Below are 25,012 nucleotides of genomic sequence, written 5' to 3'. Positions count from 1 at the left end.
GACGGACATTGCCACTGCTACTGCAGGTTACAACTGAGACCGGGCTGAATAAAACATGCAAGAAACTCAGCATGAATTCTCATTGCCCACAGCAAGGCTGGGAGGAGGCAGAGCAGCATGCCTGCCCAGGGCCAGGGAATCGCGTAGCCACGTGGGAGGCAATGAAAGGGTTTTAGCAAGGTCACGCTTGAAAAGAATATATCCTTGTTTTATTTCCAGGCTGGAGCCTTTGAATCAGTTCTGCCTGCTGAGGAAATACACTGGCCTAGTGTCTGCGTGAACAAAGCCAGCGGCCAGGGCCATCTGTGCGCCCAAGTGACAGCACATCGGTCCTGGGGGCTTTGGCTCCTGGCTGCTTATTGCAATCATCATCTCACAGGGAGCAGAGGGGAGATGATGTGGTAGGATGGGGATCCCAAGGAAGCAAGCAATCCCACAAACACAAGGTTTGGACCCAGAAACGGTGCAGGCGCAGGCTTAGCCATGTACCGAAGGAATCGGTTAGGCCAGCGCAGTGCCACGGCACGCAGGGATCCTGGTGACATCCAGGCTCGTGTGGGGCAGGCAGCTGCCCTCCGTGTCTGACCTGAGCTCTCAGGGCTTGCCCTTCACGGGGACATCCCAAGCGCTCCTCCTGGGGACCCTGCCTTGCCCTGCCCTCCCCAGACCCAAGAAACACCCATAACCCTGCGGCAGCTCCTTATTGCAGGGGAGGACAGACGTGCGTCCACGTGCAAGATTTCGCCTTGATAAGCATTGACTTGGGGTGGATGGGAATAAATAAGAACAACCTGGGCTGAGCTGATAAGGCCTCCAACTCCGACACTGCCGGGATTGGCAGTGATTTGTGCTCTCCGCTGCAGCACCCAGAACAGCTTTGCTGTTCTGTTATCAATGCTATCAAAAAATAAGTGGCTTTAAAAAAATCTTACCAGCTGGCAGGCAGCAGCCCGGCTTTGGGGCTTGGCATGGGGCAAAACCACTGCATCGCCTCCCGCAGCTCATGGGAGGGCTGCAGACAGCCTTTCTGCCTGGCAGAGGGGATGTGAGGTTTTTTCCCAGCTGAATTCTCCACTGCCTCCATCCTGGCCTGGCCCACAGTCCCTTCTGGAGTGAGGATTCCTCCTGCCAGCTTTGGGTTGCACATGTGAGTCTGATGTGTTGCTGCAGGGGGAAAGGGTGGCAGATGAGAGAAAGGAGGAGGCTGCAGGAGGAAAATTCCCTGTACACAAAACACAGTCTGTGTCCCCAGGGGTGCTGAGCACCCTCGGCACCTGCTGGTTGCTGTCTGTGGACACTGGGTGCCCTCAGCGCTGCAGAGGAGTCGAGAGCTGGGTGCTCTGCTGCTCCACGCAGATCGATACAGCCATGCCAGGTTGGACCCTTGGGCATCCCAAACCCACCGCATCCCTCCGTTTGCACTGAAAAGGCTGTAACTCACCCGTGCTCCAGCCAGGGTTGGGGATCCTTGTGGAGCTGCACGTGGGTGTTACCGCCGCGGAGGCAAGACACCCCAAAGTGTCCCCATCTCAGGTGTCCTCCCTCCTCAGGTTCTGCCTGGGCTTTTCCAAGCACTGAAGTGGCAAAGGGCTGCGTGCTTCCCCCAGGAGGATCCACCAGGGTCTAGGATTAATAGTCGTGGGTGTAGTGGCATCTCTGCCTCTTCCAGAGACACAGGGGCCCCTCTGCGGGCCCTGGAATTAACTCCAACGTCAATACAAATTGCCCCAGAGATAATGAGTTCTGCTGATGCCTGCCCGCTCCAGAGAGCCAGCCCGCCTTGCGTGTGCGGAGGATCATCTGCTTTGCAGACCCCAGCTGCCCTCCGGGCTGCTGCAGAGGCAGCAGAAGCAGCCTGGCCCTGAGACTCCCTCTCCTTGTGGAGCCCCTCTCCCAGGGGCTGCTGGATCTTAATAGTTTACATTTCATCTTCCTCCTTCAGTTTCTCCAGCATAACTGCAATGAAGGAGGAGAACCAAGGCGCCCGGTACGCAGTGGTAGCGATTGCTGCCTTCCCATCCCTTGCTTCCCCCCTTGTCTGCAGTGGGGCAGCAGGAGCCGTTCCTAAGGGTTGATTTCTAGCCTGCAGTTTGCGCCCAGGAGCTTTGCTCACAAACCTGGCTCTGCGCGTGTGTGCGTGCGTCCTGCGGACAAGCGTAGGCTCTTCCGTCTGTTACTTTATTTGCAGCTTTATGTCAGGCTGAGAGCTCATCCTTCTCGTGGGAAGCCAGGAAAACCTGAGCTGGACCGATGTCAAATACGCGGCAGCAGAATGGTGTGGTGTTTGGAGAGGGGTAATTCAGACCCGTGCTCCGTTCCTGTTGCTAGCCTTGGCTCAAAGTTAATTATTAGCAGCTAAGATGGTCCGGCTTTGCTCACCCTGCAGACACAGAGCATCAGTTGCCTACATCTACTCTGCATCCCTGCCAGAGGCGTGCCAGGGTGGGCCTGGGAGCGAGCACTGGTCCCCAGCTTTCGAGGCTGTTTGCTGCCTGATTGCTCTCCGAAGGCGCCGAGGAGTTCAGCAGGCAGAGAGCGAGTGGGCTGCAGCGAAAGCGCTGCTCTCCACCGACCTTTTGGGCACACGGGCTCAGGGTGAGGTTGCCTTGGGATGAGGTCGTCTCGGGGTGTCACCCGCTGTCTGCCACACATCTGCATTTCCAGCGCGATTTCAGGGGACTGGGCTTGGCAGAGCAGGAGGGAAAGGAAGAGAGGACGTCGGAGGATGTTCAGGTTTGACAGCAGTAGCTGCAGAGGTGCAAGGCGTTTTTGGTAAGAGGTCTCCTTACACGCGCACGGGTAGTAAGTGCGTAGCCCTGTGTGGTGTCACGTCACATCATGTGCGTTAGGAGCCGGCGGGCAGAGCTCTAGAAGCTGCTGTCTGTGAGCAGTGATCAGAGCTGTTTCTGAGTAGGTTTCGGGCTCGTTTACTTGTCTTCATCAGAGTAAGTACACAAGGATCACTGGTAGAGTCTGGGGATGTGTGCGAGGGAAACGGGGAAGGGGTCTGGACTGTTCAGTGGGAGCGGAGGCAGCACAGCCGGTGGGCATGGGGGTGTTGCTGGAGAGCAGCTGGAGGTTTTCGCAGTCAGCATGTAGCAGCGATGCTAAGTCAGCCCCAGAGCAAACCCAGCAGGAGCGACTGAGCGATTGTCAGGTGAGCAAAAGAGGAGCGAGGAGGTGGGTGAGGGCATGATTTCCTTCTGGCATTTATCCTTGCTGGGAGCAGCCTCAGGAAGGAGTCTCCCCCGGGGCTCCTTCGCAGCACAGGGCACAGCCAGCTCCCCACGGTCACCTGTGTCCCATGAGGATCGGTCCCTGCAGGACCCCAGGACATGGCACTGTCCGGTCTGGTCTTCCCTTGCCCCGTGGGGCAGGCTCGAGTCTCAAGGGGCAGGTTCAGCCCAGGCTGCAGCTGCAGGCAGAGCTCCTGGTTTCTCCTCTTAGGCAGCGTGGAATCCAAAAGTCAGGCTCTCGTGACTGGAGCCGAAAGCCAATTAGCAGCAGTTTAGCTTCATCAACTTCCTGACTGAATGCAAGTTTTAATTAAACATCCCATTTTAATTAGTCAGGCATCACATACAGTAAGCTTGCCTCAAGATTCAAAGGCTGTAGGTCCTATGCTTTAATTAAAAGAAAGAAGCACATTACTTCGACTCCAGCATCTGTGAACAGCTCCTCATCTTTTCGAGGGTACAAGCAGAACAGCTGGGAACAGCATCTTTTCTTGCCATGGCTTATTCCTCTTCTCTTTTACCTCCGTATGGATGCTCCAACAAGAGGAACTGGCCGCAAGATGACTTGGTTGGAAGGAGAGAAGAAACAGGGGCTGGTTGCAACACTTGGGATGTCAGAGCAGGTACTGCAGTAATGCCGAGAGCTCTTTTGGGGTGAGTTTTCTGTCCTGGGGTGACAGCACCTAGCCCATCTGTGGCTGGTAAGGAGGTGCAGTCACCTGAAATCTTAGGTGCAAATGGCCTTTGAAGCAGGCATAGTCTGCAGCAGCCCAGGGGAGGTGGCTTTCACAGGGCACACACTTAAGCTGTGAACTTGCTACAGGACCTCGTGGGTGATAAAAGCCTGTGTTGGTCCATGAGGAGACAGGACGGTTCTGTGGAAGAGAAATCCGAGGGGGGTTACGCAGGCTACCTGAAAGCCATGCCAGCCTCACGACATTCCTGAGCTGTGAACTGTTGGAGGCTGGAAGAATACCATTGTACAGAAGATGCCGCGCTGGGGCGTACATTCGGCCTGGCCTTGAACAGAAATGTCCTTTCTTGACCTCGTTCGAATTCGTGACCTTTCTCCATCACACACGAACTTGCTTTCCTGCGTGTGGGTGCAGCCCTTGCGGGTCAGGGGCAGGCAGCGCGGAGCTGCACAGCTCCTGGGTGTGCGGGGGCACGGGGAGCAGGGCTTCTGGCTTGGGGACCTGGGCTAGCAATTGGTTTTCGGCTTGCAGACAAGTCCTCCTCTCCATTGAGCGAAGGAGGAGACTGCTGTCTCTCCTGAATACTCCAGGCATCTTGTCTAGCGTCAGAGCCTGCGAGCGAGTTTAGGTTTGAAACGAGAGCGACTGTTCCTCGCTCTTGTTGGTGGCCAACGCTAGCTAACTTCAGGCTTTTCTCGGGATGCCAGATGGAGCTGCCACACAGAGCCGGCTCTGCAAATCCAGCATTCAATGCCGAGCAGGACCCGGCACCTCCTAAAATAACAGGCCCAGCTCCCTCTTCGCCTTAAGGTAAACCTGGAGAAGCTCCATTGCTGGCAGCTGGGTTATACAGGAGGAGAACCAGACCAGCTCCATCTGAGAGATGATGCGGAGTTTAAAATGTTGCTTTTCTCCATTTCTTGGAGCCTGCTCAGCCCTACTGAGCCACCAGCCTTCTGCACCAACTGCACTCATCCGTGCTCTGGGACAAGGGAGAATCAAAGGGTGACAGAAATCCCTTTGTCAGCTGTGCCTGGGAAGGAGGGTTACAGAGCTATTAGCGAGCACAAAGAGGGAACAGATTCTCTCCTAAGTGCTCTGGGGACAGAGATTTAAATGCTTAGCTCCCATTAATGTTAATGTGAATTACAGAGGTCTCTTCTTACTGCCTTGAAACAAGAGCATTGAAAAATAGGCCAGCTTTCTGCAAAGAGCAAATTCACTTGATTTTAAGATGCCGCTAAACGGAATTTTTCTTCATTTCACACTCATTAATTCCTCTGCCTGTGCTAGCTCAGGGTGGGACTCTGCTCCGGTCCAGTGCCTATGAGCTGGCTGGCCCACTGCACACTGGAGGATGCTGGGTCTCCATCCACTGTCCTGTGCTCTGCGGGGGGATAGTGGTTCCCAGAGCGGGGTTCCCAGCCCTGAGAAGCTCCAAAGATTTTGTTTCCACATGGAGATGCAAAGTGCGACGTTCCAGCTTTTCGCAGCAAGGGGAAATCTCTCCATCATGTGTCAGAAATACTAACAGTATCGTTTCCTGCAATCTGGTACAGCACCTGCAGGAGACAAGGGTTGAGGTCCTTCCAACCTCCTGCCCCTGCGCGGAGGACTCCTGGGCCTCCATCTCCTGCTCCCTCCATGTAGCTCATACGCTTGTGGGAAACCTGTGACTCTGCCTTCTGTGTCTGGTGATTAAATCCTTCTCCGCAGCGACAGACTGCATTAAAGCTTGGGTTTGCTCCAAGGGTCATGGAAGGTACCTGTAGAATTTACGGACCCAATCAGTCCTTTAATTTCTCTCCGCAGCCTCTGACTTATTAACATAATAACAGAAACCAGAAGGACTTTGTTTTTCTGTGGCATACGGTTATGAATCACGTTGTCACTGTGCCTGCAGCGCTGCCCTTAATGAGTACATTCAGGCATGCCCGCGAGTCCCCGCGCACATTCCCATACGCGCTCCGTTGTCGTATAGCATTAATTAACCTTGTTTAATGGGCTAACAGTGATGGCTTGCAGCTCTGAGTCCCCAGCGGGGTGACTCTTGCCATAAGCAACAGGGATGCAGCGGGAGAGCTGGGCAGATGTTTGTTTCAAAGGGGACGTGTCCAGGAACAGGTCTCCGCTCCGCTCGGTGTGATGGGAACCCTTCCTGGAGATCGGCACAAAGCTCACGCTGATGAAAAACCAAACCTTAGAGCTCCTCTGTCCGGTGGGGAACCTGTGGCCACCGATAAATAGGAACTGGCATCACCAGCTTTGCACAGGTGATGCTAGCTCTTACTGCACATCGCTGTGAGCTGGGCACACTGGTGTTGGCACCCCATTCTCCATGCTGGGACGAGGCATGGGGCAGGGTGTCCACTGTGCACCTCACCAACCTTACGATTATGGAAAAAATACAGTTTCCTGGCTAGTTCATGCCCCTCACCTGCAGGCACTGGTGACATCAAGAACATCTCAAGCAGAGGGAAAAGCTGAGCTGAGAAGGGGGATGCAGTGTAAGACCGCGGGGAGGGATGCTCTGAAGGCAATGGACCATCTTTTTCTTTTTGTGGACAGGCTCAAAGCTTGCTGCGCCATGAAAGCTGTTGTGGTGTGAATCAGGGGGTGTCCAGGGTGAAGGAGCTGCACATGGACAGTGCACATGGGCGTCTCTTTTAGGGTGATTTCAAGGATTCCCAAGAAGGCAAACACACACACACTGACTATAAGGGGAAAAAGCAAGCATTTATTAACTACAGATGTGCGTTATGCTAAGGGTATCTTGTAAAGCAAATTAAGGTACCAGCTCGAGGACTGTGAGGAAGATGGACCATCCGTACATTCTTGTGCCATCTTGTGCCGCGAGCTCAGCCCAGCAATCGGTAGGTGCCAGCTTTACGTGGGCGTCCCCACGGAGGCAACAGTGGCCTCGCCATACACCAGCCCAATGCTCTTCAGAAAAATCCCGGTATTTATACATTTGCAGAGGAACGGGTTTCAGCACATGTGGACAGTGGGTGCCAAAACACTCCTCGGTTGTAACATAGGGAGCCTATGACACATGTGCTCGCTGGCCAGGCGCGCTGCATGAGCCATAGCCACCCTGTCTGTTGGTTCATGGGCTTTGTACGTGCGGCATCTTGTCACTGTCCAGCAGTCACGCACCGATCATGCTCACAGCTGTGCTGTGCAACAGCCTGCTGCCCGTCCTCCCCCGGTATTGCTCAGCTCTCTTACCTCCGTGGTCAGCATTCCAAGCAACAGGCAACAAACCATCCATTTTCTGTCCTGACTGGGTTTTCCTCGGCTATCTACCTCTCCCCCAGTGTGTTCATCCGCGGACCAAAATCCCATCTTTTAACCCATCCGTATACAGCGTCACAGAGCTCTTACGAAATTTTAAGAGCACATTTAAAATGCTTTCCCATTACGAAAGCCTCAAAGAGTTATGTTGATATAAAGATCCCGTTTCTGAAATATAAGTCAGTAGAAAAAAACGCCTTCCAAAGACTTTATTAAAGGAAAAAAAACCACCATGCTGCAATTTTAATGAGGAGCTTGTAAACATAACAAACTCCTACTGATTTTCCCTATTAATTGCCTGCGTTATGGAAGACGAGGGCCCTGCAGCGCTCGGTGCTCAGCAAACCACCTTGCGGGGCTTAAGACGTCTTCCTAAATCTGGGAGGGCTGGAGCCCTGCGTGGGCTGCGGAGGGCGAGCATGGAGCAGGGCGATGGAGGCTTTTGCAGGGTCACAGCAGGGAGGATGAGGCAGGGCTGGGTTGTCCCTGCGGTGCGTGAGGCTGCCAGTGCGTGGGGAGCAGCTCGGGCTTCAGCCTCGGCTCTCCTCCAGCCTTTGCTCCGGGAAGGGAGGGAGGAGAGAGATGGGGAGACCTGCTGAGCTGACTTAGCAATCCCATTTTTATTAGAGATGCATTCGCTGATTAGCTCCACATCCTAATGACTCGGGCACGATAAATTACAAAGGAAATGCAGAAATCGCTAGGGTTATATTAACATCTCCTGGGGAAGCAGCAGTAAGGTCATTTTCTGGGCCATTAAATGGTCGCCATTTGTTTGCTACCTTGTCTCTTTGATAGCAATTTTTTTTTTTTTCCTTGATTTCAGCCCAGCGCCATCTCAGCAGGCGCTGCGCTCCAGTGACCTCGCATCCCTTCTGCACCATCACTCCCCCTGCTCCCCTCTCCCATCTCGCCTCCTCCTGCTTCCCGCACCGGTGTTTGGGGGAGCACGGCACAACGGGGCAGGTGCCAGCATCCTGATCACAGGAGGAATGGTCGCATTAGGTTTTTAAAGATCTGGGGACATCAGCCATCTTCTGGGCTCCCTTCTGCGCTTGCCGCAAAGAAGGATCACACCTCAAAACCTGCATGGTGTTTGTAGGCAATTTGCAGCCCGCGAAAGAGGCAAAATCTCTCTGAGAGGTAAATTGTCATGGGTGGTTTGCCCAGCTCTTGAGATAATAACCCTTACTGAAATCACTGCAAAAGGGGAAGATTCCTGAGTTAGTGTTTGGAAAGTGCCACAAAAATGAAAAAGCACAAGGCATAATCGTTATTATTAGCATGTTATGCCACTCAGCTCAGTGCGGGCCGGAGCAGGCTGTGGGTGTGCGCTCCCACCCCTAGCACCGGAGGAGGAGGGAGCAGTCAGTATTTTGCGTGGCAGTGGAAGATCCTGCTTTACCTTAGCTTTCAGGAGGGACTGGGAGATTTTCAGTCTGATTCAAGTGGCCTGACCTGTGCCCTTTTGCTGACCACCCTCAGCAGACGTGGGTCAGATCCTACAGGATTTTTGGTGTCTGGCTCCCTGGAGACCACAGATTCAGGGGAGGTAGCGACCGGCTCACTTTGCGACCCAGGATGGATGTGGCTTGTCCCTGATCACCCAGGGGAGCCTGTGGAAGAGGTGGACACTGAATATCTGCTTCCCAAACCTGGGGCATCTGTGATGATGGTTAACACTCCTTTTCCTCTCCCTACACTCAGGGCAGAAGGGCAGAAGGACACCTCGATGCATTGCTGAAGGCTGCACACCCTGGGAAGGCAGTGCTGGGCTGCAGTCCATCCCCAGCCCTAATCGCACACACATCAGCTCCTCCAGCACCAGGATGAGTCCAGGACATGGAAATGACCTCGCTCTTTCTTCCCCTTGCAGAGCCAGCTTTCCCAGGCCCTGAACGGGTTGTCAGACAGAGCCAAGGAAGCAAAAGAGTTCCTGGTCCAGCTCCGCAACATGGTTCAGCAAATCCAGGTACTGTGTCTCCTGGCGGAGGAACAGCCCCTTCCCACCAGGATGAGCTGTTCTCTGCGATCCTCTGTCCCATCTCCCCAGCTTGGTTTGGTGGGTGCTCTCCCAAAGGGGCTCACACCTGACTTTTCGTATTACCCCCTTGCAGCCTTCCCAAAGACTGCTCCTCCCAAAGCTGCCTGTGTCACGGAGGGAGCAGCAGAGACCCCAGCCCTTCCCGTCTCTGCCATAAGTAGATTCAAGGATGTGGCAGGATGGACCAAACCCGTTTCTCACCTGCCACCACCGCATTTGCCACGAGCCAAGGGCGTAAGCACCCCATGTGCTAATGCTGTGTGAATCGCAGTGTTGCAGCTACACATATAAAAATGGCCCATGTGGTACTATAAAAAAAAAAATCAGGTTTCCCGACTGAAATGGACACATGCCCCAGGCTGTGATACTCTGCTCTGACCCACAGGAGAACAGCGTGGAGTTCGAGGCCTGCCTGGTGGCCCAGTGTGACGCTCTCATCGACGCCCTCAACAGAAGGAAAGCCCAGTTGCTGTCCCGGGTCAACAAGGAGCACGAGCACAAGCTAAAGGTGAGCCCCTACCCGCCAGCTCGGGTGGTCAGAGAGCTTTCTGCAGGGTTCCACCAGACAGGGATGAGGATTGTGATGCTGTTTGTTGGGGTGAAGCGCTGCAGGGGGAGTGGGGAGGGCACTGGAAAGCTGCTCTTCTTGCTTTTCACATTAGCTAAATTCCATTTTGCTGCAGATGACCAGCCCGCTCCCAGCGTGACAGGCCCTGAGCAAAGCGCTGCTTCTTCCAGGTGGTGGTTCCCACTGAATTACTCCATTACTGGGCCAATTACTAGTCATTAGGTCAGCAGAGCCATGTGTGCAGCATCCACAGGCTGGAAAAAGTCCTTGCTCATGTCCCATGTTGCTTCCGAGCTACTAGCATAATCCTAGCTGAGTGCCTGTAACTTCTGCTGGCTTCAGCTGAAGTTCTGGGGCACTTGGTGTCATGAGATGCCACTTTCATCATCAGGCAGGAGCAGAAATTCTGTATTTTCTATACTTGGTGAGCACCTCATGGCCTCAAGGTGGTGGTTGCACTGAGAGGTGAATTGTTGGTGTTGGGGGAGCTGAGATGCAGCTCTCACCATGAGCGTTGAGCTGGGGCATTTCGCATCAATGTCACTTTGTACTTCCAGAGTCCCTCTTCCAAGGGCATTTCAGTGTTCTAGCTAGAAGCATCTGTGTGTCTTCTCTGGCTCCTCTTGCATACCCCCCAGCCTTGCTTTGGGCCACCCAGGAGGCTCCCAGAGGAATTCCTGGACCTGCCTAAAATGAGGGAGGAGGCCACCAGCCTCTGGTCTGCCTGCAGACGATGGGCACTGCAACACGAGGGCTTGTGAGCGTTTCCATCAGGAGATGGACAATAGCAGCTTTGTGGGACCGAGCCCAGCATCAGTGCTCAGACAATAAAGCACAACCCCAACCAGGCATGCTATGCTGCCAGCCTGTCTTCTAGGCACAGAGAGGACCCCCACTGCCTGGTGGGCTCTCTTTCCCTCTTCCCCTTCAGGGCACGGTTAATTAAATTCTCACAAAGCTGGGCAGCACAAAGCAGTTTCGCGGCTCAGCGCAACCCACGGAGGCCTTTCACTTTTTGGCCGGAGGAAAGGATCTGCATCCCACTGCTTGCTCTTACTGTATCGCCTGTCCCCCCAACACACGTACATGTACATCCCACCTCCATCCACTCCTACTATCAGCCGGGCTCTGTCATTAGGCAGGCCTGGCCCTTAAAGAAGAAACAGCTCCTGGGTTTCAGACTGGACTCTTAAAATCAGCCCTTGAGCCTCCTTCCTTGAAGGACTGAGCTCTTGCAGCTCCCCAGAAGCTGTGGGAAGGGACCTGCACAGGCAGGAAGGGCTCCGTGGCGTTGCGTGCTCGGGCAGACGTGACACACGAGCCTGCATCCAGTTATCAGTAGCATCACAGCAGCTGGTGTTTAAAATCCAGAAGCTGCTCCCCTCTGGTCTGCAGCCTGTGGAGCGTTGGTCAGATTTTTAGCCTGAAATTATTCAATTTTCCCTTTTAATTCTTGCGGGGATGGAGGAGGTAAGTAATAAACACAGTGGTGCTGCCTTGGTCTTAGGCTTGTATGGGGAGAGTTGTGCAGCCGTGACCTATCCGAGTGCCAGCTGAGGTCCTGTACGCTGAGATTTGCTTCCCGGGGTTTCAGCATCGTCAGGCTGGGACACACAGCCTTGGCACACAGCCCAGGTGAACGTACACCCTTCCCCTCTGGCTTGGGGATGGGGACAGAGAGGGTCTTCCCTGCTTTCACAAGCTGCAGACGGAACAGGGGGTGCAGGAGAGTTTCAGCCTTGTCGGGTACCTCCCTGCTGTCCTCACTGTGCACGCACAGGGTCCCCTGGCCACGCCAGGCCACCGAGGCGAGCGTTCGCCACCAACCCTGCAGCCTGTCCTCCGCATCCCCTTCCCCAGCACTGCTGTTGTCCCCACCTGCTCTGTCACCCAGGGAAAGGGGCTGCCCGGGTCATCGCTGCGTGGGGGTTTCCCCTTTGCCCCCTCCGAGGAAATCCCTGGACAAAGGCAGCACCTGCAGCTCCAGCTGGGCACGGACTGGGCTGGCCTCGCTCAAAGGGTCAGGGGAACGTGAGGAGACATGAAAGGGAAGCAGCATTGTGCCTGGAGCAGCTGCCTCCCGACGGGACATCCTTCTTGCTGCCTGAGGCTGGAGGGGATAACAAAGCCCCCAGGTCTCGCTCCGAGGCTCTGGAGCACTGGAAGTGTTGCAGAGGGAGCAGGAATCCTTCCACGGTGTCGGGAAGGATGGTGCGCAGGGTGCGAGACTGTGCAGGAGAGGGGCCACCTCCACCCGCCCCGTCCGCAGCAGCATGCTGCTTGCTCAGCGCCATCTCCTCCGTGCCATGCCCTGGCACGCGCTTCGCACTGAATTTGGACACATGGTGGGTCCTCCTGCAGGACCATGGGACTTGTCCTGGTTGACGTTCACATTAGGACGGGACAACACTGGCTGCTGTCTTGTGGTGATAGCTTCACCCCTTCCCACAGGAGACCAGTTCAGAGCAGCCTAGCCTGGCCTGCGTGTCCACTTGTCACTGCCCAGAGCATCTCGGCCAAGGAGGAGACGAGCAGGTAGTGAAATAGCTGTGCCACCCAGGAGCCCTTTGAGATCCGAATCCATTGCTCCAGCAGCTGGCGTGGAGCCACAGCACCCTGGCTGCAGCCGATCTCTCCGTGGGCTGCCCCTCCTGCCTGCTGGGAGGTTGGCCGTCACGGCACGGTATGGCATCGCGTGAGCGAGGAGGAGAGGCATGGAGGGACAGAGCCTGCCGGCTGGCGCGGTGCCATGGGCGCCTTTCACTGGAGAGCCCGAGTTCCCATTTCCGTGCGGCACCCAGAGTTAGGGTCAGCTCGACTTTGGGACTGACCTACTTTGGCTTGACACATATTTCATGCAGGCGGGCACAAATCCAGGTTTGCCTGTGGGCCAACACTAATTACTCTAGAGCGGGGAGAGGTTTGGGAGGAAATGAACTTGGAAGGGACATTTCCCTGCCTTTCCCCAACCTCCCCCTACACTTGGATTCAGATTAAGAACCTGGGCTTTAAAAAATAACATCTGGAGGAGCAGTGGGGCCAGGTGCCTGCTCCATCTCCAGGACAGATCTCCTTGGCTGTCCTGCTCCTCATTGCTGGCCCTGGTTTTCAAAGGACCAGTATGGTCTTCCCCAAGGGAAGATGCCCTACAGCACAGGCTGGTTTGTGCAGGGGACACAGAGGTTTCCCTGCAGTGTTGTCCCAGGAAGAAATCTCCTCAGTCCACAGCACACATAGACTGAGCTCTGCTTGCAACTCCTTTAAGGTCTCAGCAGTGTGGTGGACCATTCTGGCCTTCTGCTGGCCTTCAGGTCATAGGATGTCTTTGGGCTGTGATTTCACCACAGTGCTTTGGCTGCAGAGCCCTTGTAGGCAAACAGCAGTTGTCACATTTCCTGGGGGAGCTAATTATATAGGAAACGCTGACCAAGGTCTCCTGCCCATAGCACTGGATCTCCAGAGATGAAATGCTGGTCCATGATCCTTCTTTAGGGGGTTACAGTCAGGATTTTCCAGGAAGCCCAAGGGAACTTGTTGTCCCCTGTTGGATTAGGTCACTGGTGATCAGGATTGGTGTGAAAGGATGAGAAACAGGACAGAAGCACAGGTTCGCTTTCTTGTACCATACCATTTCTGTATGGAAACACCAGAGAGGATGCACAGGTCAGATAAGCTCATCACGAGGTGCATTGTTTCCCAAAGATGCAGATGCCACACTGCTGCTTTCTCTTGCAAATCCCTTCACACTGCACCATTTTCCCCTTGCCGTGGTGTCTGAGCACCTTGGGAAGGGCAGCAGCAGCAGGAGCTGGGCACTGAGGGCAAGGAGCTCTGCAGAGCTGTGATCGGGCTGCAGGGGATGCCTCTGGTTTTCTGATGTCCCTCAAGCTTTCCTCTTATTCTGTTGAAGAGCTGGATCAAGTCTGTCCTCCATAGCATCTGTCTATGTGCCATGCTCAGTGGCTCTGCACTGGAGACAAGGTCTCCGTATCGCACCTTTCCACACTTGTTGGAAGAAGCCTTTGATCAGAACGGGCTTGTGCAAGCCTCCAGGACGTGCTGTCGCCAGCATCGCACAGGGTTGTTAACGCAGCAGCTCTGCTTTTCCCGGCTCCAGCCTGAGCCTCCTCTCGCAATAGCAAGAGACAAGTCACCATGGAAACATCCACCTGGAAATGCTCTGCTCCGAGGACGAGTGGTTGTGGGATTCAGCACAATCGAACCATCGGGATCTGTCCTGGAGGTTTTTCCATCTGGGATTTTTCCATCTGGGTTTGCAGCACGGCGGCAAAGCGCAGCAGCGCTGCTCCCCATAACACAACCGTGCAGGTGACCGTACCCTGGCCACGGAGTGCCTGGGATGAGGAGGCTCCGTGTCTTCCATGTGATGTCCCCAGCAGGACTCATCCTGGATGCTGAGGAGACGAGGTTCAAGTAAGGTTGAGTGCCTTGAAAACAGGTTATCTAGCCAAGTACTAAAAAGAGGAGGAAGGTGAGGAAGACATTTAAGTAGAGATGAGTGGAGATGTTACTGCCTTCTAGGAGCTGTATTAAAATGTAAATTATAGTTAATGTCATCTTACGGGGAAGAAAAGCTCTTGAAATAAATTTCCTATTTTAAGGTAGTAGTGAGCTGCTGTGAGTGCACAGCAAAAGTCCTTTTTATAGGCTGTAATTAGCAGCCAGGTTCTGGCTGTTGCCTCTTTTGGTACCTAAAGGGAAAAAAAGGCATTTGATAAAAACGACCACAAACAAAATGTATGGAGCTGCCCAAATCCCCTCACCAGCTGAGCCATTAGCCTTTTCCCATTAGCCCCTCCCGTGTAGTTTCAGGAGAGGTCTGTAAACTGTCTACCTCCATGCAGAATTCATGGCAGCCTGGTTTTCCTGGCGATCTGGTGAATACTGCAATCGAAATACTCTTCATTACTGGGGTAACAGGGAGCTGAGGTACCCCAGGGAGTGGAAATCCCTGATGCATGAGGAGAACTACAGGATGCTTAAAAAACAGCGTGGAAAACTTGTGGGCTTCACTGGCCCCACTGGGTTTAGACCGTGCTTTCAAAGGTGTGGGAGATGTTTACGTCTTATTTTTAAAACCTTTCATTTCCTTAATCAAAGTGTTTCATGGAGTCTCGCTGTTCCTGTCTGTGTCCCATTTCTCTTGTGCGGAGCGCAGAAACTGTAAAGCCATGAAGCCCCACTAGGTCCCAACCAAAGATCCCTCACCTTGCCTTGAAAACAGTTTGTTGGTGGTGAAGGGAAACATAGATTTCTACTGTTGGCTTGCCTGCTGTGTAGATGCTGCAATTAAACTGCTGTTTCATGCTCTAGTTCTCGAGATGAATAGGTGCTTGGTCCCCAAAGGGGATCACAGAGTTACAGAAGGGCAGGATCGCTGGGGCGAAAGGTGTGGGCTGGGACAGAGACGCAGCCGCTGCTTCGGGTGCAGTTTCTGAGCACCTAGAGCAGGCTGCCTTGGGCTGCCTCCGGTTGGGTTTTGAATGTCTCCAAGGCTGGAGACTCCACAGCCTCTCTGTTCTGGTCTCTGACCACCTTTAAAAAAAAAAAAAGAAAAGCTTTTACTTATGTTTAAATGGAATTTCTTGTATCTCAGTTTGCACCCACCTGCATAAAGATTTATGTAGCCTCTTAGCTACATAAGGAGACCTCTTACCAACCACTGCAGCAAGCACTTCCACTCCGGACCAGACCTTCATTAGCAGGGATAATCTGCTAGGAAGCTCGGTAATTAATCAGCCTGGAGCTGCCTGGCGCTGGCCTGACCTCACCCTGCTGCCAGGGAATGAGCAGGGTAGAGGGGCAAAGCCGGGGCCGGCATCTCTGTGTCCCGGCTACCTCCTCCCAGTGCCAGGAAGCCCAGCAGGTCTCACGCTGACACCAGAGCAGTGGTGGCAGGTCCCCTTGCCTCGCCGGTAACACCGTCTCTTGGCCAAGTGGGTGCCGGGGGAGCCAGCCACATGTCCAGGACTGTCCTGGGACACCGTGCCTGTCTTCACCAAGCAAATGCTGCTTCTTGGAGGCTCATGTCTGGCTGGCAGTAGCAGATGGCAATTCTGCTGGTAATACTTCTATTCGGGCAGGGAGAGGCTCACAAATTCATTATCCTGGGCAAACCAGACAGAGATTTAAGCTGCAAAGAAGATAAGAAGATTGTTTTACCAATCCCATCTTTACTGTCTTCCTGGTGGCATGTGCATTTCCCCGGAGAGGGGTCTCACATGAAAGAAAGCGGCTGCTTTTCTGGGTGTTCAAGGTGGGATGCCCACTTGCCCATCTGCAGCCCAGCAGGCAGGGAAGGCAAAACCTTTCTCTGGTCAGTGCAGTCAGTTTATGCTCTAACAGCAAGGTTGGAGACTGCAGGCTGGGCTCATCTCACACTTAGTGGTAACACCATGATCTGCAGCTGAAACACCCAACATCCACACAGCGGACAACCCTTGCAGGAGCAGAACAACTCCCCAGCACCCTCTCTTTGGGCAGAAGAGATCAATTTAACACAAGAGGCTGCTATGCGTTGCATGGCAGGGGCTGTAGGTTGCTGCAAGGCTTTGCACCCCCACTGTACCTTCTGGATCCCATCCTGAAGGACTGACCATCCCCATGGAGAAAAGAAGTCCAGGGGCTTGCCCATGCCTTTGGCAGAGGTCAGTGTAGGAGTCCAGATCTCCAGGACTAGCTGTTGCCTCTGCTCCATCCCAGTGCACTCAAATGTTAGAAACTGGCATCGAATGAACTCTTCCCTCTAATGACAGCGTTTGAGGCAAAAACTGGTGTGTGCTGATCATGCTGCTCGCTAGCCCCATCTCAGAGTGATCCAGCATCTCTGCAAGACTCCATACACATGTCTTGGTCTAGAGGAGCAATATGGGAGCTCCCCCTGCTGCCTTCTCCACCTTGCACATGGGGTGTGCTGGCTGCAGCCCCCTCCCCAGCGCCTGGGCTTGCTCCGGCTCCCCTCTGCCACAGGCTGGAAACATCAGGCTGGGATTGCTAAAAGCAGCAAGGAGTGGCTGCTCCCTAAAAATAAGAGCCGGCTAGGAGAGTGCTTTGTGGCATTTCACAGAAGCAGATACGTTGTCCCAAGTTGCAAGACTGGTAATTCTTTTCTTCCTGTTAGGTGATTAAGTAGAGGTGATTAAATTATAATTAAGCAACACATGATGTGATTGATTGCCCTGCAGGAGTCATCACCCCCCCTTGAAACACAGGTTCATTCACCGCAGGAGGCTGACATGTGCTTCGTTTCACCTCCCCATCCCTCAGACCAGTAGGGATGCTCACAGGAGATGGTCCTCAGCCCAGGGTGGTCATTCGAGCGCTGCTGTGCCTATGGAGCAGTGGGCACATGGGCGCTGGGATTCACCGACTGCGGTGCCGAGGAAACAACTGTGCTTTCAGAAATGTTAATTGCTGCTTATTGCAGTCTTTTCTATCGCACTGCAGCTGCAGATGCTGATGCAAAGCTCATCTTTACTGTCTGTAACATCCTGAATAGCTGTGGTCTCCAGAGCTGCATAGCTTTGTTCAGTCCTAGTGGAGAACTTTACACAGCTTTAAAGCTTCTCCAGAAAAAAGAAAAAAAAAAAAAATTGCCTGCCATGAGCACATTCCTCTAAAGCATAAAATCTCTCTTCCTGAGCTGCTCTGCCAATCTCCCATGACAGAAATCGCACTGACACCGGGTGCAGACCTGCACTGTCTCCTTCTGCAGGGATTCAACGTGAGGAACCAGCCAACCTCCAAATACACCCTCACGGTGTCAGAGCCTGAACCCTGTCCTCCCCGCCGTGTTTCAGGGAAGGTCACCAGAGCCCGCGGGCACCGGCCAAACCACATGCTTGTTTGTACTCTGCCGCTGGGATTCTGAAACACATTTCCCATGGGTGCAAGAAGACGTGCTTTAGCATGCAGGCTGGGCAGACCCAGGCAGAGCTTGGCATGCTGTAGGGAGCCCTGTCACAAGGCATGCAGGATTTATCTCCTCTCACTGGCACACCTCTCCTTCTGAGCTCATCCCCAGACTCCTGCTGCAGCCAGTGGAGGAAATGAGGCAATTCTGCAGCATGGCCCATCTCGGCTGATGGGAAGATGAGCATCTCAAACAGATCGGTAGTCAGAGCTGAAGCTGGGGGAGGTGGTGCATTCGTTCCTCTTGGAAATACCAAAATACCAGGCTCGCTCCTCACTCGGGGCGGTTGGGTGCAGCTGCCCCAGAGCCAACCCCGCAGCCCGGCTCCATGCCAAGGATGGATAGGGCATTCCCACAGGGGCTGCAGCAGCACCTGTGTATCTATGGAGGTAGGCATTTGCTTTGCATAGAGTTCATAAGCTGTCATTTGGAAGCTGTCTTAATTAAAGACAGAGCAAGGAACTTCCCTACTGCTTTGAATAATTACGTGGGTTAATAATTTTGAGCTAAACGAGGCTTGTTGTTGTTCCCCAGGTTTTCAAGGATCTGGAATTTGGTGTATGAGTCTTGGCCAGTTCTTTTTCTCTTCCTTTGAGTCTTTGTCTCCCTTCGTGTTGCCCTGACCCTGTCCCTGTGCCCACACAGCACCAAAGCCCGTTTGCTCCCCGTCTCCCAAACCTCTCTGAGCCACGCTGCTCTCATTGTCCCATTGCAGGTGGTGCGAGACCAGATTTCTCACTGCACGGTCAAGCTGCGCCAGACCACGGGCCTGATGGAGTACTGCCTGGAGGTCATCAAGGAGAACGACCCCAGCGGCTTCCTGCAGGTTGGTGTGGAGCTGCTCACGTCTGGGCTACGAGGGGAGCAGGAAAGGTATTGCACAGATGAGGGCCTGGGGTAATGCAGCAGAGTCAAAGGAGTTACACCCAGGATGATGTCCCCAGCTTTTCCAGCCATAAAATCAAGGGCCAACCTCTCATCACCTCCAGGTTCACAGAGAAAAGCAGAACCAGGCCAGGGACGTTTCTTACTCTGAGCAGAGAAATAGAGGGTTGCAGCAAATGGTGATGTATCTTCGAGGCAGTGATCGTAACGTGCTGTCTCGTGGCTCTCCAGCGAGAGAAGGACATACAGCACTTAAGAACTGCATCTCATCGTTCATTCCTGGGCTGGTCCCGTTGGTACTAGACCCTGCCTTTAAAATAGTCCCCAAAACTCCTGGGGTCCCTCTGGCAATCTGAGGCTGCAGCGAAGGGCGGTGCTAGAAACCACATGTGATGTCCCAACCTTTGGCAGTCAGGGGCAGAAACGGCAGCCTGGGAGGCACAGGGAAGGAGGAGAGCAGGGGAGGGACGAGGCACAGCGTGCAGCCCAGGTGGCCCTCGATAGCTGAGGCTGCTCCTTGCCACCAGATCTCCGACGCTCTCATCAGGAGAGTGCACTTAACTGAGGACCAGTGGGGAAAGGGGACGCTCACACCCCGGATGACCACGGACTTTGACCTGAACCTTGACAACGCCCCTCTGCTACAGTCCATCCATCAGCTCGACTTCGTACAGATGAAAGGTAAGAATATTTCCAGTGCCTTTCAAAAGCCCATCTCTGCTCATGCCGAGTGCTTCCATGCAACTCATCACAGGGAAGGGGCAGGAGAGGAGAGTTTCTCATCTTGTCCCAGCAAGACTGGGCACCGCAGACCAAGAGTTATGCCCATTCCTGTGTATTTTGCACCCCTGGGCCAGCCATCTGCCTCCCTGTCTCAGATCCCTGGGCAACTGTGTGCCAGATGAAGGTGCCAGGAGCTTGGTTTTGCCTGGCAGTGCATTAGAAAGCACTCTGCAGGTTGGGACCGGGGTCTCAAGAGCAGCACGAGGCACTTCCCAAACCTCTGCTCACACACGCTCACTTGCTCAGTGCTGAGCAGCGTCTGGCACAGGCCAGCTAGCGAGCTGCCTGCTGTGAGCAGCCACATTGTCCGTCCAAACACAAAGGCACAAAGAGCCACTCCACTTATCTCGGCGTCTTCGCTCTCTCCCCTCTCCTCCCTGTTGTCTTAGACCTTCATTTCAGTTTTAATTTCCTCCTCATTCTCCGTTGTCTCTGTGCGCACTCTCCCGAACCGCAGAGAGCCACTGCGGTTGCATCGCTCTGCAGGAAGCAGAGAACCGCTGCGACCTGTGAGCAATTTGTGACTTGGCCAAGCCCTGGGAAGCTGACAGAAGATGCACATGGGCTGTGACACAGGGAAGCTCAGGAGGACATCAAACGTAGGCCTATACCTTCAGGTGGTGCAAATGAGCTGCCTGGAGGAAAGGCAACCAGCTGCGGGTCTGGCATGGCTCTTCATTGCCATCACGGCTGGATTTCCTGACTCGGGAGCCATTTGCACACACCAGCATTTCTCAGCGGTCAGACGCAGGAAGGCTGTTGACCACACGCTTCCTCTGTAGAGATAATGAGCATCTTCAAATAATGGCCCTGCTGGTATTTGCTGCAGTGAGAAGGGTGCATTGGGCATGGCTGCTGGGAGCGCTTGTAGTTGCTCATCATTAGCCAGGCCATTAATTTGAAGTGTCAGTAACATTTTTTGGTAGCAAGGGGAGCCAAACCCAGGGAGGGCTGGATTACTGTTTTTTTACACACCCGTCATGGAGATGTTAGCGTGTTCCTACCCTCCCTTCTTTCAATTTAGCCCAGAGGGTTATTTTTAATTAATAAGAGCAAATCTGCTGCTAGTTTAGCTGCCTGCCCTCCTCTGCGGAGGCAGGGCAGAGCTGACAGAGGCTGTGCTCTCGTCTCACCCTCGCTGTGGAAATAAGTTGTTGCATTTTGTAGACTTTGCAGAAGGTTGGGTTTGGATCCCAAACACGTGTCACAGCACTGGAGGAGGCAGGGCAACACCAGAGGTCTCAATAAAGAGCAGAGGTGAGCAATAGGTACAGGGCATCCCACATCAATTGCCAGCACATGCTGGGCACGAGCAGCATCTCATCTGCTGTATTGGCTGTAACACAAGGGCTTTCTCCACTCGGTTTCTCCAGGCCCTCAGCCTGGTGGTTCCCGCTGAGCATCCAACCCAGGAGGTGGATGAGTTGCGGAGGGAGGTGATGAATGGTGAACCTTTGCTAGCGAGTCTGTCTTTTCTCTCCCAGGCATCCATGGCTCCTCCACATCTTGTCTGGATTCTCCATGTCTCTTTTTTTGCTGGCTTTTGTCAGACTTCAGGCAGTGAGGATGAGGATGGAAGATGAGCAGCTCTGTTGAGAAGAGGTTTGGGAGGGCTGTCCCTCGCCAGGGGATGGGATGTATCAGTGGACATCCCCTTTCCCTGTCGTGCTGTCACCCCTCCATGCTTTTCAGAGCAGGAGCAGGCTGCCTTACACATGTGCGGATGCCCAAATACAGCAGTGTGAGCAGGAAAAGCCCTGACAGTCCTTTATGTCCCCTGTGTAGCTGATGGGAGGCTATAGGGTCCACAGCCTTCCAGCTTCAGTTCCAGAGGTGTGCGGAGGCTGAGGACAGGGACTGTCTGGTGCCTGTTTGGAGACCTCTCTGAAATGTGCTTGTGATGCTTGGAGGTATTCAGCAGCAAGGGCTGTTTTCTGGCTGAGCTGGCAGAGGGGGCAGCCCTGGGAGCCCCACAGGAACCCCCGGAGTGGGTGCTCTGCTTGGGACAGCGTGGAAGGACCCTGAGCCTTTTTTGGCAGGTCGATGGCTAGCATTCCCTGGCACTAAAACAGCATAGCTGAGAGACAAACTCATCTCTTCACCAAGTCTCGCGGTTTGTGCAGTTGCCTCCTCTTTTCGGACAGACTTCACCATGGCAAAAAGATCAGGTACTCCCTGTTCTTGCAAGTCCCGAGGCTCGTCTCTGCTGCTATGGCATTGCTTATTTTGTTGCAGTGAATTTGTTTGATGGAAAAGCAGAGCAGTGCTTGCTGCTGGGTCATAGATAAGGCCAGGCCCGCAGCTGCAGCCAGCTCTGCAGAGCATGTGGGAGAGTGTCCCAGGTTTGGGACCGGCTGCCGTGAAGAGTCCAGGCAGTTCTATACCAGGTATATTGTTGCACTGCCTTATTTCACCAAAATTCATTAGAAAACAGGAAGAAAGCAGAAGAGCTTTGGGGAAATCTCAGCTTCACCAGGCTGCAGGGTGGAGGAATTTGGTGGAGCTTGTTTGGAGAAGAGTCCTTTCTGCTTCCTCCCCATCCCACACCCACGAGATCACAGTTACATCCCTTGTGCCGTGCTGGCTTCCAAGGCAATAAAGGCATCCTTCATGCTCCAGCTGAAATGTGCGTGCCACGGCTATCTCCCTGCTCCTCTTCTGCGGTGCTAGCAGCCAGGGTTACACTAATTTGTGTTTAGTTTCCTCCCCAGTGCCGGCCCCCCCGATCCTGCAGCTAGAGGAGTGTTGCACCCACAACAACAGTGCTACCTTGTCCTGGAAGCAGCCGCCCTTGTCGACGGTACAGGTGGAAGGCTACATCTTGGAGCTCGATGACGGCAACGGCGGCCAGTTCAGGGTAGGTGCTTGGAGCACGAAGCTGGTCCCAGCAGCACGGTGTTGCTGCTGGCTCCAGTATTGCCCTGCCATGAAGTGACCAAAGAGTTCCCCAGACTTTTTGCAAGTCCCCTCCTTCCCTGGAAACATGAGGCTCGCTGCTGGGGTGCCCAGGGAAGCCAACAGTGCAGGCAAGCTCTGGGCTCTTTTGGGAGGCAAGGTTATTTGAGGGGATGGAAATACATTTCCAGTGACCCATATGACTTGCAAATGCAAAGAACACATTTGAAGCTCCGTATTCTTAGGTTGCTAAATATTTCATGCAAGGTATGCTAATTGCCATGAAAGACTCATGGTTTGCCAGCTGCTAGCAAGCAGAGGTGTTTAAGGCCTAAGGGCTTTTAAATTGCTGTACTTACACAATTAAAATAGATTTTTCTCTGATCCAACATGCAGATAATTATCCTGGTGTGTTCACATCCACTGAGAGCAGGCTCAGGGACCAGCCCATTGCGTTTTCTGAATTCATCCACAAGAAACTCAGGCAGGCAGGAACCAGAGCAGAGTCGAGGCAGAAGATAGGTGATATGGGTGGGATCTGGAGAGAGAAGGGAGCAGGCGGCTGGGTTTGGGGAGACTGAGGCTCACCACAGCCACACTGGCAAGGTGAGGGCAATTCCCCAGTGCACCAGTCTTCTCTTGTCCCGCCAGCAGTGGGAAGGGGCTTGGATGTGCATGGTATTCCTGCCACTGGGGTTAGAGGGGGCTGCTCCAGCTGATGGGACATGGCTGGTGCCACGAAGGGGAACATCTCTGGCTTCTCAAGTCATTGAGCCATTCTCCTGCCCGAAAACAGTGAGTTGACCATGTCAGGCAGCGATTTGCCCAGCAAGCTGGGAGTGCAGACTGTCATACAGGTGACAGTCTCTGCCAAGAGCAGCTCAGTGTGTAGCCCAGCCTGTTAGCTACCTTCCACACAAACAGGCAGGAGAGACTGGGACAGTGTCCTGAGGCAAGAGGACTCTGCCTTTGGGCATCAAGCCAAAAAGGGGCTCCTTGCAGTGAGCCTGGGGCGGTGAAGTGGGAGCTGTGCTCTCTCTCATGGGGTGCTGGCTGCAGGAGAGCTTTACGGGTGCTGGAGCCCAGGTAGATCAGGGCCACCTTAGCATCCCATCATGAATCTCACCCAGTTTGTTAGGACACCAACATTGTGCTCCTTGACACCGAGCACTGACTTATCGCTGTTCCCACGTCTGCTGTGGCTTGCGCTGCTCCCAGCCCTGCTCAGGGTGTCCGGAGGGGTGGAAGCCATCATCTCTGCTCTGCAGTGCAGGGGAGTGTGCAGGCACCCCTATAAGCTCTGGGGACATGCACCCACCTGCAAGGAAAGAGGCCAGATTCAAGCATTGGCTCTGGAAGCAGCAGCACCCCGTGGCCTCAGCAGCTCGGGCAGCGAAGCTTTCCCACGCCGGCAAACTGCCTGCGCAGAGCCTCCATCTGCACCGCAAAGGGCAGCAAACGGGGCTTTGTCACGGGATCTGCTAATTACAAGTCAACACAGGGTTTTATGAGCCGTGTGTTTTGGTAGCCCATAGGCCTGTTCACCGCTGTCTGTGCTTGCACAGCTCCATTCCTCTGAATGGAGCTACAGCAGCAGAAGCGTGGCACACCAGTGAGTCAGCACCCATTTGGTGTGATCACCTTGTTTTCTTCCAAGGAATGCTTTGATCCTGCCACCCAAGAGCATGCAAAATTGTTTTCTGCAAGGATGTTTCTGTGTCCTGGGCTCAGCCTGTATACATTCTCTGGCAGAGCTCTTCTGGGATTGAGTGGGAGTTTGGCTGGGATTGATGCCTTGTGACTTGGTCCAATACAAATAGCATCCCCTTCCCCTACAGAAACTGGTTTTATGGCGCTGTATTCATAGAATCATACAATGATTTGGGTGGGAAGGGACCTTTAAAGGTCATTGTCGTGGTTTAACCCCAGCCAGCAACTAAGCACCATGCAGCCGCTCACTCACTCCCCCCACCCAGTGGGATGGGGAGGGAAATGGAAAAAAAAAGTAAAACTCTTGGGTTGAGATAAGAACAATTTAATAGAACAGAAAATAAGAAACTAATAGTGATAATGGTAACACTAATAAAATGACAATAGTAATAATAAAAGGATTGGAATATGCAAGTGATGCACAGTGCAATTGCTCACCACCTACTGATCGATGCCCAGTTAGTCCCCAAGCAGCGATCCCCCCACCCCCACTCTGCCCAGTTTACATACTGGACATGACATCACATGGTATGCAATACCCCTTTGGCCAGTTGGGGTCAGCTGCCCTGGCTGTGTCCCCTCCCAACTTCTTGTGCCCCTCCAGCCTTCTCGCTGGCTGGGCATGAGAAGCTGAAAAATTCTTGACTTTGGACTAAACATTACTTAGCAACAACTGAAAACATCAGTGTGTTATCAACATTCTTCTCATACCAAACTCAAAAACAGCACTGTACCAGCCACTAGGAAGACAATTAACTCTGTCCCAGCTGAAACCAGGACGGTCATCTCGCCCAACCCCCCTGCAACGAGCAGGGACATCTTCAACTAGACCAGGTTGCTCAGAGCCCCGTCCAACCTGACCCTGAATGTTTCCAGGGATGGGGCATCAACCACCTCTCTGGGCAACCTGTGCCAGGGTTTCTCCACCCTCAGCCTAACAAATTTCTTCCTTTTATTGAGTCTAAATCT

At 53.7% G+C, this 25,012-nt stretch overlaps 1 protein-coding gene across 1 annotated transcript in view; it reads left to right on the top strand.

Moving 5' to 3' along the window:
• Positions 1–25,012, top strand: part of TRIM9 (tripartite motif containing 9) — a gene marked incomplete at its 5' end in the record, with an annotated part of 68,324 nt that overhangs the window by 29,227 nt on the left and 14,085 nt on the right. The window contains 5 exons of the mRNA XM_010579857.1: positions 9,102–9,197; positions 9,655–9,777; positions 18,486–18,596; positions 19,183–19,336; positions 22,138–22,295. Coding sequence (XP_010578159.1) covers positions 9,102–9,197; positions 9,655–9,777; positions 18,486–18,596; positions 19,183–19,336; positions 22,138–22,295 — 642 coding nt within the window. The remainder of the gene's footprint in view (positions 1–9,101; positions 9,198–9,654; positions 9,778–18,485; positions 18,597–19,182; positions 19,337–22,137; positions 22,296–25,012) is intronic.

The sequence above is a fragment of the Haliaeetus leucocephalus genome, unplaced genomic scaffold (genome assembly GCF_000737465.1).
Source record: "Haliaeetus leucocephalus isolate CR32 unplaced genomic scaffold, Haliaeetus_leucocephalus-4.0 Scaffold678, whole genome shotgun sequence".
NCBI classification, from domain to species: domain Eukaryota; kingdom Metazoa; phylum Chordata; class Aves; order Accipitriformes; family Accipitridae; genus Haliaeetus; species Haliaeetus leucocephalus.
This window is presented reverse-complemented; position numbering and strand designations above follow the sequence as displayed.